The following is a 15912-nucleotide window of genomic DNA, read 5'->3' on the forward strand; positions in this document are numbered from 1 at the left end:
GAAGACCCACCAAGGTCAGCCTGCAGGAACTGCTGGGGGTGAAAAAGGACTGAGGTACTGCACCTTGCCTCTTGGAGGGGCTCAAGAAGTGAGTATCCTTTTACACCCTGTAACATAAAACTCTGTCTTTAGCAACATCAACACTCATGTCTGTCAGTCATCTATACACCAGTGACCTACGTGTGTTATTTTTCCATGGAGAAGTATCAGGTCAGCATTAAGATTCTGCATAGTAGTGTAATTTAAAGAAGTGTATCTTAATGTTATTGTAAAATACATGAAATTCAGCAGCTTCGCTGTTTTATTTTCAGCTATGTAGAGACAGATTATAAGATTTAGGAAAAAAGGGAGATATAGTTAAAAAAGGAAATAAACTGACATCTGTGTGAATGTTGAGGTAGATGGGAACTATATATTTTGTACAAAAGAGCAAACACTGGGAACCTGACTTTTTCCCAACTACCACTTCTCTCACTTCTGTTCCTGCCTTACTTCTTCCTTGCACCCATCCTCATTCTCGGAGACTTCAATTTCCATGATGCTGACCTATCTGATCCCTTTTCTCCCTCACCTGACAGATAGCCCTAAATCAATTCTCCCACTCATCAAAAAGGCCATTTGCTTGATCTAGGTTTCACCATAGACTGCCCATGCTCTCTACCTCTGATGTCTCCATCACTGAACTCTTTCTGTCTCCCCTCATCCCATTCAGCATCATCTCCTTTGACCTGCCAACTAACCATTCCATGACTTCCAGTTCATTAATGTCAAGGACTTCTCCTCTGCTATCAGCCTCCTCCTTCCTGTGCTCTCATCTCCCTCTCCCACTGACTTAGTAATTCACTTTCTCCACCACCCTGGATTACTTGGCACTTGTCACCCATCAAAAGGGCCTATCTCTCTAGTCCCAGCTATGGTTCCCCTCCTCTGCTTGCTTCTTTCATTCCTGCTGCTGAGTGTTTCTGGTGAAAGATACATGAGCATGCTGATTTCCTTTACTACAGATTCACTCTCTCCTTACCTTCAATTCCCTATTTAAGGCCTCCCCTCATGTCTGCTAAGAATGTTGCTAATTTCTTCAATTAGAACATTCACAAGCTTTGTCAGGACATCCTCCTCCTCTTTCCTTATGCCAACATATTCTCCCCATTTTCCTTGTTACTGAAGCTGAGATCTTATGTCTTCCTTCTTCCTGTATCCCTTCCACCTGCCCCTGCAACACCCCATCTCATAATTCTCCCAATCTCTCCCTCTCATCTGATTCATTCCTCAAACAATACAAAAAATGCTTTAATTTCATTCATCTTAACCCCTTCCCCTTGACCCTATTGGTCTCTCCAGCTACCGTCCCCTGTCCCTTCCCATCTCTAAAGCTCATAGAACTCTTTGACTACAAGCACAGCTTAGAGTTCTTCTCCTCAGATTCCACCACTGAACTCTCTTCAATCCAATTTCTGCCTACCCCATTTCACTGAAACTGCTCTCACCAACGTCTATAATGACTTCTTCTTGACCACAATTCAGAACAAGTACTCCATCCTCCTTGAATTGTTGGTTATCACTGACATACAGTAGAACCTCAAGAGTTATGAACACCAGAGCTATGAACTGACCAGTTAACCGTAAACCTCATTTAGGACTGGAAGTACACAATCAGGCAGCAGCAGAGACAAAAAAAAAAAAGAAGCAAATACAGCACAGTACTATGTTAAACGTAAACTACTAAAATAAAGGGAAAGTTAAAAAAAAGATTTGACAAGGTAAGGAAACTGTTCTGTGCTTGTTTCTTTCAAATTAAGATGCTTAAATGCAGCATTTTTCTTCTGCATAGTAAAGTTTCAAAGATGTGACAAGCCAATGTTCAGTTGTAAACTTTTGAAAGAACAACCACAGCATTTTGTTCAGAGTTACAAACAACCTCCATTCCTGAAGTGTTCGTAACTCTGATTTTCTGCTGTAGTCCACCATGGTCCTTGTCTCGAAATCTTGCGCACTAAGCTTTTGAAACTCCACCCTCTGCTGGTTCTCCTCCTACATCTCTAATCATTATTTCATTAGGAGGATCCTCCTCTTGCCAACTTTCACTCAGCTCCCACAAGCTTCTGTACTTGGCCCCTCCTCTTCTTCCTCCATACTGGTAATCTCATTCACAAATGAGGCTTTAATTAACATCTCTGTAATGATGACCCAGAGATCTACCCTTCTCCTGTCATCTACACCAAAATCGTGGCTTGTGTTTCTGACATCTCCTCATGGATGTCCAGCTGTCAACTCAAGCTCAACATGGTGAAAAGTTGAGCTTTTGATCTTTCTGATCACTGTGGACAACACTATTATCTTCCCTGCCACTCAAGCCAGTAACCACTTCACCTTGAATGGTCTCTCTGAATAGGTGCTAACTACTAATGATAAACTATCTGTTTGATCTTGTATTTAGCTGTGGCACTCTAAGTACCTTTAACAGACCTGAGGAAGAGCTCTGTGTAGCTGGAAAGCTTGTCTCTCTCACCAACAGAAATTGGTCCAATAGAAGATTTTACCTAACCCACCTTGTCTCCCAGAAGCTAAAAGGAAGTTAACACAGTAGCACAATTATGCTGCCAACACTTACATGCAATGATATTCCCATATCTATTCTTCATTCTGTTCTCATCTTTCTTAGCTGAGTCCCAGGGTGCAGACTGTCCTTCAAAGAAACTCTATTTAAAAAAAAGATAGAAAGAAAGTGACATTAAGAAATTCAGTATGTAGCAACAGGAACCTTAAGAGTAAAGGATAAAGCAATGGAGCAGGGAAGAAATACTACAACAGCCAAAATTACAGTTGTTAAAGTGACATTTAACTAATTTGCTTATCTGATAATGATACCAGGTTCTTCTTTGAACAGCACTTTCTTTCACATGGAGAGTTTGACACAAGAATAAAGTGTGTATCAGCAAGAATGATTTTTGTGCGAGGACAGTTAGTTAACCTTGCAAAAGTTCCATGTTTGTAATGCTAAGCATAATTGACTAATTAATGTGCATTGTCCAAAATCTGCTCCTAATTACACCAGAGTAAAACTGGAATAAACCCAGTGATATTACTGTAGCAGAATTTGACCCAGTGTTAATAATATACTACCAACAGTTTCACATTTACCTGGTGATAGGTGGCCACTCAGTCTCTTAACACAACAGTGGCATTTTTCTTAATTTGCATTCAACTGGCCTTTTATTAAAAACATTATTTACAACACCCCCAAGATTATTAGATTGTCAGAAAAGAAAAATGATGTAATTTTGTGAAAAATACAATCTTATTATTTGTATTAGTTTTATTAAATACAGTATAGAGGTTGGGTGAATATTAGATACAAGTAAAGATGCTAACAATATCTCTTTCTATTAATAAAATGCACCACTTGGCATAAGAAAAACAATACTCTCTTATCCACTTTTCATGTGCAGTTCGGGATCTAAAATAATGACTTTCATGCAGTGTCTTTGTGTGCACTGTGTACATACAAGTCAGGGTCATCCTTAGGCATATGTGGCTGCGTAGGGCACCCAAAAATTTGGGGCAACCCTTGGTCTTGGTGTCCACCCTCCTGCCTCTTCCTATCCCTGTTCTGACCCTTCCTGAAGGCTCCCACCACAGCAGACTGCTGCAGCCTCCGGAGTCTGAGATCTAGTACTTAAAAGTGAAAAAGCCTCCAGCCTGCCAGACATATTAGTACAACAGTGAAACTGTTAAAGATCCATTGAAGTGGTAATTAAGCCATTTAACAGGCATTTGCCAACCCCAGGTATACAGGGTCAGTTTCTGAATTTACTGCCCCTGCCTACACTGGCAAGTTTCTGTGCAGTCAAGCAGCTTTCTGCTCTGTAGCTCCTGAGGCCATGTCTACATCTAAAGTTTTGCAGCGCTGGTTGTTACAGCTGTATTAGTACAGCTGTATAGGGCCAGCGCTGCAGAGTGGCCACACTTACAGCAACCAGCGCTGCAAGTGGTGTTAGATGTGGCCACACTGCAGCGCTGTTGGGCGGCTTCAAGGGGGGTTCCGGGAACGCGAGAGCAAACCGGGAAAGGAGACCAGCTTCGCCGCGGTTTGCTCTCTCGTTCCCGGAGCCACCCAGCAAACCGCAGGGAAGGAGACCTGCTTGCTCTGGGCTCCGGGAACGCGAGAGCAAACCGGGAAAGGAGACCCGCTTCGCCGCGGTTTGCTCTCGCGTTCCCGGAGCCACCCAGCAAACCGCAGGGAAGGAGACCTGCTTGCTCGGGGCTCCGGGAACGAGAGAGCAAACCGGGAAAGGAGACCCGCTTCGCCGCGGTTTGCTCTCGCGTTCCCGGAGCCACCCAGCAAACCGCAGGGAAGGAGTCCTGCTTGCTCTGGGCTCCGGGAACGAGAGAGCAAACCGGGAAAGGAGACCCGCTTCGCCGCGGTTTGCTCTCTCGTTCCCGGAGCCACCCAGCAAACCGCAGGGAAGGAGACCTGCTTGCTCGGGGCTCCGGGAACGAGAGAGCAAACCGGGAAAGGAGACCCGCTTCGCCGCGGTTTGCTCTCTCGTTCCCGGAGCCACCCAGCAAACCGCAGGGAAGGAGACCTGCTTGCTCTGGGCTCCGGGAACGAGAGAGCAAACCGGGAAAGGAGACCAGCTTGATTACCAGAGGCTTCCTCCTTCCACGGAGGTCAAGAAAAGCGCTGGTAAGTGTCTACATTGGATTACCAGCGCTGGATCACCAGCGCTGGATCCTCTACACCCGAGACAAAACGGGAGTACGGCCAGCGCTGCAAACAGGGAGTTGCAGCGCTGGTGGTGCCCTGCAGATGTGTACACCTTCAAAGTTGCAGCGCTGTAACTCCCTCACCAGCGCTGCAACTTTCTGATGTAGACAAGCCCATAGTTGTACACTGCCAAGCCACTTAGTGCACAGAAACTGCACAGCTGCAGAGCTGTAAAAATACCACCCCAATGAGAGGCATACAGCTTTCTGCGCCAGGGGTACAGTGCTGGTTGATTACAGTGCTGTGATTGGCCTCAGGGAGGTGTCCCACAACGACTATTCTTGCCTCTCTGGCTATTGGTTTGAACTCTACTGCCCTGCCTTCAGGTGACAAACTGTGAGCCCCACCCTGTAAATTTCTTGGGAATTTTGAAAGTCCCCTTCCTGTTTGCCTGTTGATGTGTGCAGTGGTTTCAGCACATCTTTCCAGGTGGCCAAGCCTGCTCCACGCACCAGGCAATCCCCCGCTTGGAGCAATGCCGAGCTGCTGGACCTCATCAGCATTTGGGGAGAGGAGGCTGTCCAGTCCCAGCTGCGCTCCAGCTGTAGGAATTATGATACCTACAGACAGATTTCACGATGCATGACAGAAAGAGGCCATGATTGGGACACACTGCAGTGTAGGGTAAAAGTGAAGGAGCTGTGGAATGCCTATCATAAGGTGTGGGAGGCAAACTGCCACTCCGGTGCTGTGTCCACGAGCTGCTGGTTCTACAGAGAACTGGACATGACACTTAGTGGTGACCCCACGTCCACTGAGAAGGCCACTGTGGATACTTTGGTGGCTTGTGTGCCAGTCAAGAGCAGACTGAGCCAGAAGGAGGAAATCTTGGATGAGGATGTAGAGGGAGAGGGGGACCCAGAGGCAGAGGATGACTTGGAGGTCAGAGATGCATATAGCCAGGAGCAATTTTCTACCCTGGAGACCACTAACCAGTTACAGCTGTTGGATCTTGGCAAAGTGCAAACAAGAGAGGAGGCCCCTGGTAAGTGGATTTGATTTTGGGAATCACTGAAGCAAGTTGTTGTGTGCAGGAGGGTTGCAGAAAGCAGGCTTGTGTCTGTATGATGCATGTACCAGCACATCTCTAGTCTGAGCGGCAGACTAGGCTGTTGATTGACTCCCTCACTTCATGGGAATCTGCCTCAGATCTCCAGGAAACCTTCATGGAGATACTAGGCAATTTGCTGCTGTAGGTTCTTTGGCAGAGCTGCTTTGTTTCTTGCCCCATTAACGGTAACTTTCCTGCACCACCATGCTGTCAGAGAGCGGGAGGGGGAGGGACCATCGCTGCACATAGGCAGGCCACATTAGGGACAGGGCAGAAGCCGCAGTCTTGGAGACGACCCTCCAATGATTCCCTGCTCACCTTCAACAACAAGATATCTTCCATAATGATCACATCCTGTGGAAAATGTGGGGACGGGAATGGTTATCAGGCCCCCCTACAGTGCTGGCTCTGCCCAAGAGCCACATGCCCAGTGTACAGCAGGGTCTGAGAGAGGGATTTACCCTGCTCCTGCAGCTACTCACCATTTTGGGGGTCTTGTGGCTCATGTGTGCTTGCCTGGGGTCAACCAGTTAGTGACAGGTGTATGAATACTGGCTGTGTTTTAAAATCACTGAACCAGTATTCTGTGTTTTGCAAATAATACCTCTTCTGTAAAATGTTGTGTTTTGGCATCACAGAGATGATCTTGGGAGCCCAGTTTCCCACTTTGTTACTGCCGGCTGAAAGGCTGTGCAGAATTAGAAAGTGGCCACGAAGAACTAAGAAAGATTTTCTGTGTGATGTTATGATACACTTCACGGCTCAAAAATGAGTGGCAGGACAGCGAGAAGAGGGACCAAAAGGAGAATGCGGAGTGCCCGAATGAAGCCATGGAGCAGCTCTTAAACGTTATGGAGCACCAACTGGACACATTCCAGGCGATACTAGCACTGCAAACCAAGCAGCTCTATTGCCGCCCTCCTTTGCAGGCTGCTGTTGCAAAACACTTTCCCATGAACCCCCCAGACACCACCAACACACTCATATCAACCTCCTGGCTCCAGTCTGTACCCATGGCATTCAACTCCTCCCCATCACAGTCCAACACTGCGGACTCCCACTACACTCAACACCCCTCCCTCTGCAGTTTGGCCCTGCTGAAGTACAGTACCCACTGCACTGTACTCCAAAGGAGAAGGTTGGATATGATCCCAGGACATACACAAATCTTTTACCACCCGGGCACCCCACCTCCTCCTGGGACCTTCCCTTCCCCCATCCCCCTCAGTGCTGATGTGTTATTTGTTTGACTCTGCCTTCTGGTTGCTGTTTTTTAATAAAAGAATTGTGTTGGTTTGAAAGCAATCTTTATTCTATTAATTGAAAGCAAACAGAGCCCTGCAAAGCAACAGAGAATTATCGTAAACCTTCATATTGCATCGTCTGCACCAATCACAATCACCGCCTAGCATTACAAGCACTGCACTCCCAAGCATAGCAACAAATATTAGTGGCTTTAAGCTTCAAATTGCTGCCTCAAGACATCCCTGATCCTTATGGCCCCGCAATGCACCCCTCTAACAGCCCTGGTCTCTGGCTGTTCAAATTCAGCCTCCAAGCACTGAGCCTTAGCAGTCCAGCTGAGTGAAGCTTTCACCCTTCCTTTCACAAATATTATGGAGCGTACAGCATGCAGCTATAAGCATAGGAATATTGTCATCGGCCAGTTCCAGCTTCCCATAGAGGCAGCACCAGCAGGCCTTTAAATGACCAAAAGCACACTCAACAGTCATTCTGCACTTGCTCATCCTGTTTTGAACTGCTCCTTGCTGCTGTCCAGGTCCCCCGTGTATGGCTTCATAAGCCACGGCATGAAGGGGTGGGCAGAGTCTCCCAGAATCACAATGGGCATTTCAACTTCCCCTACGGTGATCTTTTGGTCTAGGAAGAAAGTCTCTGCTTGCAACATCCTAAACAGTCCAGTGTTCCCAAAGATGTGTGCATCATGCACCTTTCCAGACCAGCCTGCATTAATGTCTATGAAACACTCACAGTGATCCACAAGCTCCTGGAGAACCATTGAGAAATACCCCTTGTGATTAATGTACTTGGTGGCTGAGTGATCTGATGCCAGAATTGGAATATGCATGCCATCTATCACCCCCTCCACTGTTAGGGAAGCCCATTTGTGCAAAGACATCCACAATGTCAAGCACGTTGCCCAGAATCACGTTTTTTTTGGAGCAGGATGTGATTAATTGCCCTGCACACTTTCGTCAACACAAGTCCAATAGTTGACTTTCCCACTCTGAACTTGCTAGCGACCGATTGGTAGCAGTCTGGAGTAGCCAGCTTCCACAGTGCAACCACCCTGTGCTTCTCCAGTGGCAGGGCAGCTCTCACTCTTGTGTCTTTGCACCATAGGGCTAGGCCGAGCTCATCACACAGTCCCATGAATGTGGGTTTCCTCATCCGAAAGTTCTGCAGCCACTGCTCATCATCCCAGACATGCATGATGATGTGATCCCACCACTCAGTGCTTGTTTCCCGAGCTCAAAAGCAGTGTTCCACTATGGTCAGCACCTCTGTGAATGCCACAAGCATTTTCGTGTCATAGCTAGTACGCATGGGGAGATCAATGTCACACTCCTCTTACCTTCATAATTTAAGGAATAACTCCACTGCCACCCATGATGTTTTAGTCAGAGTGAGCAGCATACTGGTCAACAGCTCGGGATCCATTCCTGCAGACCAAAGAGGCAGAGTGCGCAGTACACAAATTGTTGAAAGATGGTGCCAAATGCGGAGAGAATCACAGGGATTTCTGGGATGCAAAACAATGCATGATGGGGGATTGGGACAGGACCCAGGATGCCCCATGACCGCCTCTGCCTTCCCACAACTGTTAGCAGCAGAAAAGGAAGACATGTTCCGTGGGATAGCTGACCAGAGTGCACCACTCTGAATACTGCTGCAAGTGTGAGCATGTTATTGCGCAGGCATCTGACAGTGCAAACACACAACAGAGGTTTCTCTTCAGCGCTCTCTGAGCAGCCCTGTAACTGCCAGCGCTGTAACTCTGCCAGTGTGGACATATCCAAAAACAGTTGTGCATTACTGTAATATTTACTCAGAACATGTCAGTCTACTGGACCTTAGTTTAAAATTTGCTTTAACAATATTTCATTAGGGTGTTGCTGAAGATTATAAAATTACATCTCAACCTTGCTTAGATTTTTAGATGCACAATCTGAGTAGTCATCTTTAGCCTTAAATGCTTGGATCTTCAGACATGCAGGTTTTTAAATAATTCCTTAAAAAGACCACTCTTATCTAAAATACACATGCGAGCTTGGGGCGCTGTCGGGCATAGGGACACCAGTTTAATAATACTGCATAGGGCCCCATAAATCCTAAGGATGGCCCTGATAAAAGTAATGTAATGTAACACAAATGGATTGTATCAATTTATATTGGAATATTTGCTTTGAGTTTAAGTTTTTTAGTGGTCTCGTTAGTAAGATTAATGTGGAATCCTATTGTCAGAATGGGATGGTGACAACCCATGTTTTAATCTTTTTGTCTGAATGTTCACTAAACCCAGATTCAGTACAGCACCAGGGCATGTGTTTAAGTGATTTACTGACCTGGGGTATAAAACAGTAAAGTTCCCAAGTCAGACAGGGAAACAAGTGAAATTTCTATCCCGCAAAGACACAGTGAGTTATTAGTAACTTAAACAGCTAGAAAGTGCTTATAAAATGGAATACCATTTGTCTCCTTTTCCTTCACACTTCAAACATGTAATCCATAAAATCCTTCATGAATTACACTAGCAAAGGGAGGAAGAATCCAAAGAAGCTCTTAATTTCTTGCTAGAATCAATGGGAGACAAGAACTTGCAGCTCCCAAATGAGACTTTGAATAAATAATCTAGAGAGCTAAGTTATATGATAGATACACAATGGACCGAATTCATGCCTCATGTAAGCAAGCACAAATCCAGTGGCTTTAGTGAAGTTCTACCCTCTTGCACAAGGGCTGAGTTTAGACAGTTGCATAAGAAATACAAAGGCCTGTCTCCTTAGCCCTGTGACACCAACAGACAGGTTGTTTTGCATCACACTGAGAAATCCTGATTCCTACCATGAGCTTTCATAGTCTATTCCCATTGTGAGTAATACATGTTTACGTTAAATATCTACATTTTTCAAAGTGCTTTAGATTGTTTTGATTAATTTTTTAAAAAAGATCTACAAATAAACCAAAATGTTTTCTTTGGGGTTTTGTTTTTCTCTTCCATAAATGTTACTCTTAAAAAAAAATAAAAAATGAAAATCAAGCAACTTCTAAGGAGAATGGAAGAACGATGTCCACTTATGCAGACCCTGTCCTGTTAAGTTTTCTCTTATGAGTTGCTCCAGTACTACAGTGATGACTGGAGAGGTGAGATAAATGGAAGAAAGAGGTAACTAATGCACTGCTTGACCAGAAAAAATAAACAGTAATTGCAAAAGACAGCTGTTGAACAATTTCTTAGATTCCCAGTATGCCTACAAGAGGGGAAAAAATGCTGTATGAGGATTGTGATTTCTAATGCACACTAACATGTTGTGCATTAATTAGTCCATGTAGACCCTGCTAGTGCGCTTTAACATAGTGTTTTTGAAACAGTGCATTAAAGTGCACTATGCAACTGCTAGTGCGCACCAGCAGGGATTATACAGACTAATTAATGTCAAAGCATTATCCCACCATGTAGACAAACCCAGAGACAGAGCAATAATCCATACTGGATTAGAAGAGATCATATTTGTCCCGCAGGTAAAGGAAAAAGCAAATCACTCACAAGTGTCCTAGCAAGACCTTTAATTACTTGTGAGAAATACAAGCTTCATTCCAGTGTCTTATTTTTTTTTTCAGTGTCTTTTAAGCACGTTGCCCTCCTGGGATAGAGTTGTACAAAAGTTCACTGAACTGCACAGGGTATCATGACAGTTGTCCATATTGAGTCATCAGTATTAATAATTCTCTTTAACAGTAGATCCTTAGCCAGAAAAAATGCCTGAAGACATCCTTCAGTTCACCAATGATTGCAAAGACCCTAGGCCTGGTTGCTGGGGTAGGGGACAAATGAGCTGGAAATGTGCTAGGAGGAAGTGGGGACTCGAGTGGGCCTGGGGGAGCACCCCACCACCGTTGCCATCTCTCCAGCCAGGATCTCTCACAGATAGTCATGATGCTGCACAGAGCACTGACCCTGAGCAGCCTGCATTAGAAGTGGCTGGTCCCACCCCTTCCCACTCTCCACCTGGCCTAGCTGCCAGGGCCAGGTGCTGAGGGTGCCAGGGGGCAGGCACAGCAGAGGTAGGATAAAACCCCTGTTTGCCCCACCCCTCCACGCCCGATAGGCTAAGCAGAAATCTTGACCCAGAATGCCCCCCTTACGCATTGCCTATGCAAAAAACTACCTTTTCTTAGAGTGAAAATTTCAGTATGAAAATGTCAAATTTGTTACTTTTCACTAACAAGAAAAACTATGATTTTTTTAAAAAAAATGAAAATGTAACAGCTATACAGTGGTATGTAACATGGATACAGAGTGATCAATAAAGCAGCAACCATCTAGGATGGCTCTGCTTGCTTTAAATCAATGCTGCAATGGTCACCATTAAAAATTCAACATTTGCTAAGAATTAATGCACTGTGCTGCTTACACTAGGAAACAATTGCAATATCTCAAATAAGAGTGTGAGATAACTGTTGTAAATTTTGACTTTTATTGATGACTTTTTAACTATGTCATTAGAAAGTCCTAGGGTAGAAATGTTGGAACCTCTCTAAAAATATGTTTGGAAGGGGTGGGCGTCAGAAGATAGAGATGTGAGTGTGTGGTCTTATGGGCAGACTGAGGGTCTAGAGATCTGGGTACTATTCATAGCTCTGTCATTGACTTTGTTACCTTGGGCAACTCGCTTGCTCTCTCTCTCAGTTTTTCTATCTGTAAATAAGGGTAGTAAAATGAATCTACCTTGTAAGTGCTTTGAGATCTTCCAATGAAGAATGTTACATGACTATTATTATTATTATTATTATTATTATTATTACTACTATTATTACAAAGGCAAAAGACTTAAAAAAAATAGCTAGGGTTACTAGGTGACAACAATGTAAGTACCTACCACATCATTTACAAAATGAAAGTACTGAAAAGCAAGGAAATGAAAAGTTAAGACCATCATAAATCTTATGCTGCCTGAATAATAAACACATTATGCACAAGTACAAAGACATGCATATTTCATTACAGCACAATTTTAACTCTGATCCACTGATCTGCTTTTAAATGTAAGATTTTTGTTATTACATCAAATTTCTTGTATCTGAATTTTTAAAAGTGATATTGTTGAGTGGAAAATATCAGTACTTTTTTATCAACTGACAGAACAAATTTTTTGTTAAGTACTTCACACAGCTGTTTCTTGATAAGGTTCATACGTAGTTTAACAGAAAAGTACACAATGTTATTATATATGATACAATCATGTGTATATATATGGACTTGCATTGATCCTGATCATTGTGCCATTCACAACGTACACTGTGAAAATTGGGTGCGGTTCCCACGTAGAACTGATAAATAAAATTGTTTTTAATTGTTCACTTTATTAATGTAACTTCTGTTCACCAGTCACTACGCTGTGACTACGCCTACACCGTAACTTCTGTTCCATATTGTAATTCAAACCCCATTTTAAAACACTCACTCCATTTTGTAAAAGCTTCCTCCAACCTTCATTTTTGCAAACCCTGCTGTAATCTTATTAGTTTAGTTTAGATGTGTGAATGAGGTATGTATGAATGACGGAATCAACCTCCAGCCCCAGCCTGTCCTGATGAGATAAAGTTCAAATACCAACGGCTGAAGACCTAGACAACAGCTCTAAACAAAGTAAGAAGCATCCACTCTAAAAAGAAAAGGACAACAGAACAACAGAAGGAAGATCAAAGCCAGGTCCATGGCTGAAAGTCACGCCTGCAATTGATGGGTGATCAATCTAAACCCAGAGGCAGCATGACACAGCAAGACCTATAGACTTTGAATCCAAACTAAAAGCCTATAAAAAAGAAGGGTGAGATGAAAGACTCTGGGTAACATTCTGCTGCCAACATGGAAGGACATCAGTGCCTGCCCAACAGAGATCCAGCTTGTCCTTGTGCCCAGCTTTCCTGGCCAGTTAGCTGCCACAAGCTACGAACCCAAGCTACAAAATCAAGCTATGAACTTAAGCTATCTTCAGGACTGGTAACTATGCAGCAGCTGCAGAACATCTGATGGATGTGTATGTGTGTGTGTGTGAATGTGTGTGTGTGTGTATAGGTATTAGGTATAATGTGTGTGTATAAGAATTAAGATATTAGTTATTAGTCATAAATCAAATTGTTATCATAATAAATGTGGCATCTTTGTCTTGTCCCCTTTAATAAGATCCTGTTGGCTTTTACTGGTCTAATATAATTGGTATAACACCTAGAATTGTGAGTTACTGTGCTACCTCTCAGACACAGCGGTGGAGAGTTTTGCTGCTGCTAAAGTATGTATCACCTCCTTGACACACCAGCTTGTCTGCACAGCTAGCAAATTCTTCAGACTCTGTCAGTCAAAACTTTGTCTAGCACAGTGGTTTTCAACCTGTGTTCTGTGGAGGTCTGCAGACTATGTCTAAGATTTCCAAAGGGGTCTGCACCTCAATTAAAAATTTTTAAGGGTCTGCAAATTTAATAAGATTGAAAATCACTGGCCTAGCAGATAACTATCAGAGAAACCCAACTGCCGAGTTCCTCAGAGATTTATCTTGCAGTCTTCTGCCCTCTCCATGAACACTCAGAGGCTATTAAGTTTGCTGCTTCCTGCAGCAGTTTATTTTCTTAACTGGGGTCAACAAACACTCTATTTTAACCAAAACACTAAACTGGTATACAGTAAAAGTAAAACAAGTTTATTAAACAAAAAGTCATAGGTTTAAGTGATACCAAGGATAAGGAATAAAGATAGAAAGGATAACAAACCTCCCAAAACTACATATATGCTTCTAAAACTAAAACATGATTTAACTAACTATACTGTCTTGTTCAAAGATATGTTTCTCATCGTCTCTTTTCCAGCATGACTGACCAGACTCTTTAGTCAGCATCCTTCACAGAGCTCAGAGTGCTCAGTTTCTTTGTCTCCTCAGATGAAAGGTAATTTAGGGATTCTCTCCCTCTTTCTGTATAGCCCAGTATTATTCTAAAGCCCCGTGTCTCTCAACCTTTCCAGACTACTGTACCCCTTTCAGAAGTCTAATTTGTCTTGCATAATCCAAAGTTTCACCTCACTTAACACTACTTGAAACACTACTTGCTTACAAAATCAGACATAAAAATACAAAAGTGTCACAGTATTCTGTTACTGAAAAATTGCTGACTCATTTTTACCATGAAATTATGAAATAAATCAATTTAAATATAAATATTGTATTTATATTTCAGTGTACAGTATATAGAGCAGTATAAACAAGTAACTGTCCGTATGAAATTTTAGTTTGTACTGACTTCGCTAGTGCTTTTGTTGGGTCTAAACTTTTGGTGAACTTTGGGGAGCCAAAACACACCCAGACTGACTGTCTCTGCATAATCCTTCCTGAACCCTTTTGAACAAAGCACTGACCTGCAAACTACTCATGACACCCCCTTTCCCTAGTAGCCATTAGCCTTTATCTCTATGCATTTACTTGTTAACTTGCTTTTCCTGTAAAATCTTGATTAATTATGCATGACCATTATCTTTTGTTAATCACTTTGTTTACTTCTGTGTATAAATATTGATGCTCACCCCTAATAAAGGGGCCACACTTAATCTAAAGCTTTTTAGAGCTAAGGATAGTGTGAGCCCGTTGATCAACGCATTGGTGTCTGGTCTCTGACAGAATTGTGTGCCCCATACCAACTCCGCACGAACTCGGGTGCTGGAGAGGTGAGTGAGGACTTGCTTTATTACCTAACAATTTGGGGGCTCGTCCGGGATTCCTTCTGGTGCGGTACCTCTGTCCAGTGGTCAGACCACTCATATATGAATTGGCAAGGCGCCACAGGAGATTTCTCCCAGCCAATTCAATATTGAGGGGTCGTGTATTGGACAGCAGGGTAAACGCCAGTTGGAGGGCTCCTGTCAGACACCATGGGTCAAGGGACTAGCGTGCCTCTTGAGAGTCCGTTGGGAATTGTAAATAAGTTATGGAACGAAGGGAAACTCCCAGTACAGACAGGAATGTCTAGGAAGAAGTTGTACACACTATGTGTAAGGAATTGGACTGGGTATACCGCGGTATTGGCCGACCCGGAGATGAGGTGGCCTTCGTATGGCTCTTTCGAACAGGCTGCCTTAAGAGGAGTAAAGAGCCAGATCGAAAAAGACCATCCGGGACAGTTATGTTACTGGTTTTGTTGGGACACAGCAGCAGAGCTGTGGAAATCTTTAAAAATTATGGCAGTCAGGTACTCTCCCGAGAGTGAACCCCCTCCAGGTTATTTCGATGAAGGGTGTAGACCACGGCGTGTTTTGACTCGTCAGCTGGTCCCCTCTGCACCTGCCCCTATTCCTCCGCAGGGGGACTCTCTCCTTGTAGCAGAGGGGAATCTGCAGGATACCAGATTGGAATTTCTGCAGAAGGATGAGGAGGAAATGGAGGGGCAAACCTCGGGAGGAGTGGTTACTAGGCTAATGTCCAAGCAGGTACGGCAGGGTGCATGCCCCCCCCCTGAGGATAGCCCAGAGGATGTCCCCGTCAAATCTCTTGCGAGTAATAAAAGTATAGTTAGAGAGATGCCTTTACAGGTGCACCACCAGCTCAGCCCATTCCCCAGGCCTGGATCAACTACGGGAAACAGCAGCAGCCGCAGCAAACTCAGCCTCCTCAATGACGGTACCCCGGGGGCGAAGACAAACAATGTGATGGTCTTATTTCCTTAATGTCTTTAGCCGGCTCCTTTCTCACTTTCTCCCCTCCCAGCAAAGAGCCTCGTTTAACCCTTTCAGTCCAGGGACTGCCTGTCTCTTTCCTCATTGATACTGGGGCTACTTTCTCTCTTTTAAATCATGCCCCCTCTCCCT

At 44.0% G+C, this 15912-nt stretch overlaps 1 protein-coding gene across 7 annotated transcripts in view; it reads right to left on the reverse strand.

Annotated features, from left to right (window-relative positions):
- Positions 1-15912, reverse strand: part of PTPRM (protein tyrosine phosphatase receptor type M) — a 729462-nt gene that overhangs the window by 75575 nt on the left and 637975 nt on the right. For all 7 annotated transcript variants that reach the window (XM_050942101.1, XM_050942100.1, XM_050942099.1 and 4 more), the window contains one exon: positions 2612-2699. In XM_050942101.1, coding sequence (XP_050798058.1) covers positions 2612-2699 — 88 coding nt within the window. The remainder of the gene's footprint in view (positions 1-2611; positions 2700-15912) is intronic.

This window comes from Gopherus flavomarginatus, chromosome 2, assembly GCF_025201925.1.
Source record: "Gopherus flavomarginatus isolate rGopFla2 chromosome 2, rGopFla2.mat.asm, whole genome shotgun sequence".
In the NCBI taxonomy this organism is placed as follows: Eukaryota; Metazoa; Chordata; order Testudines; family Testudinidae; genus Gopherus; species Gopherus flavomarginatus.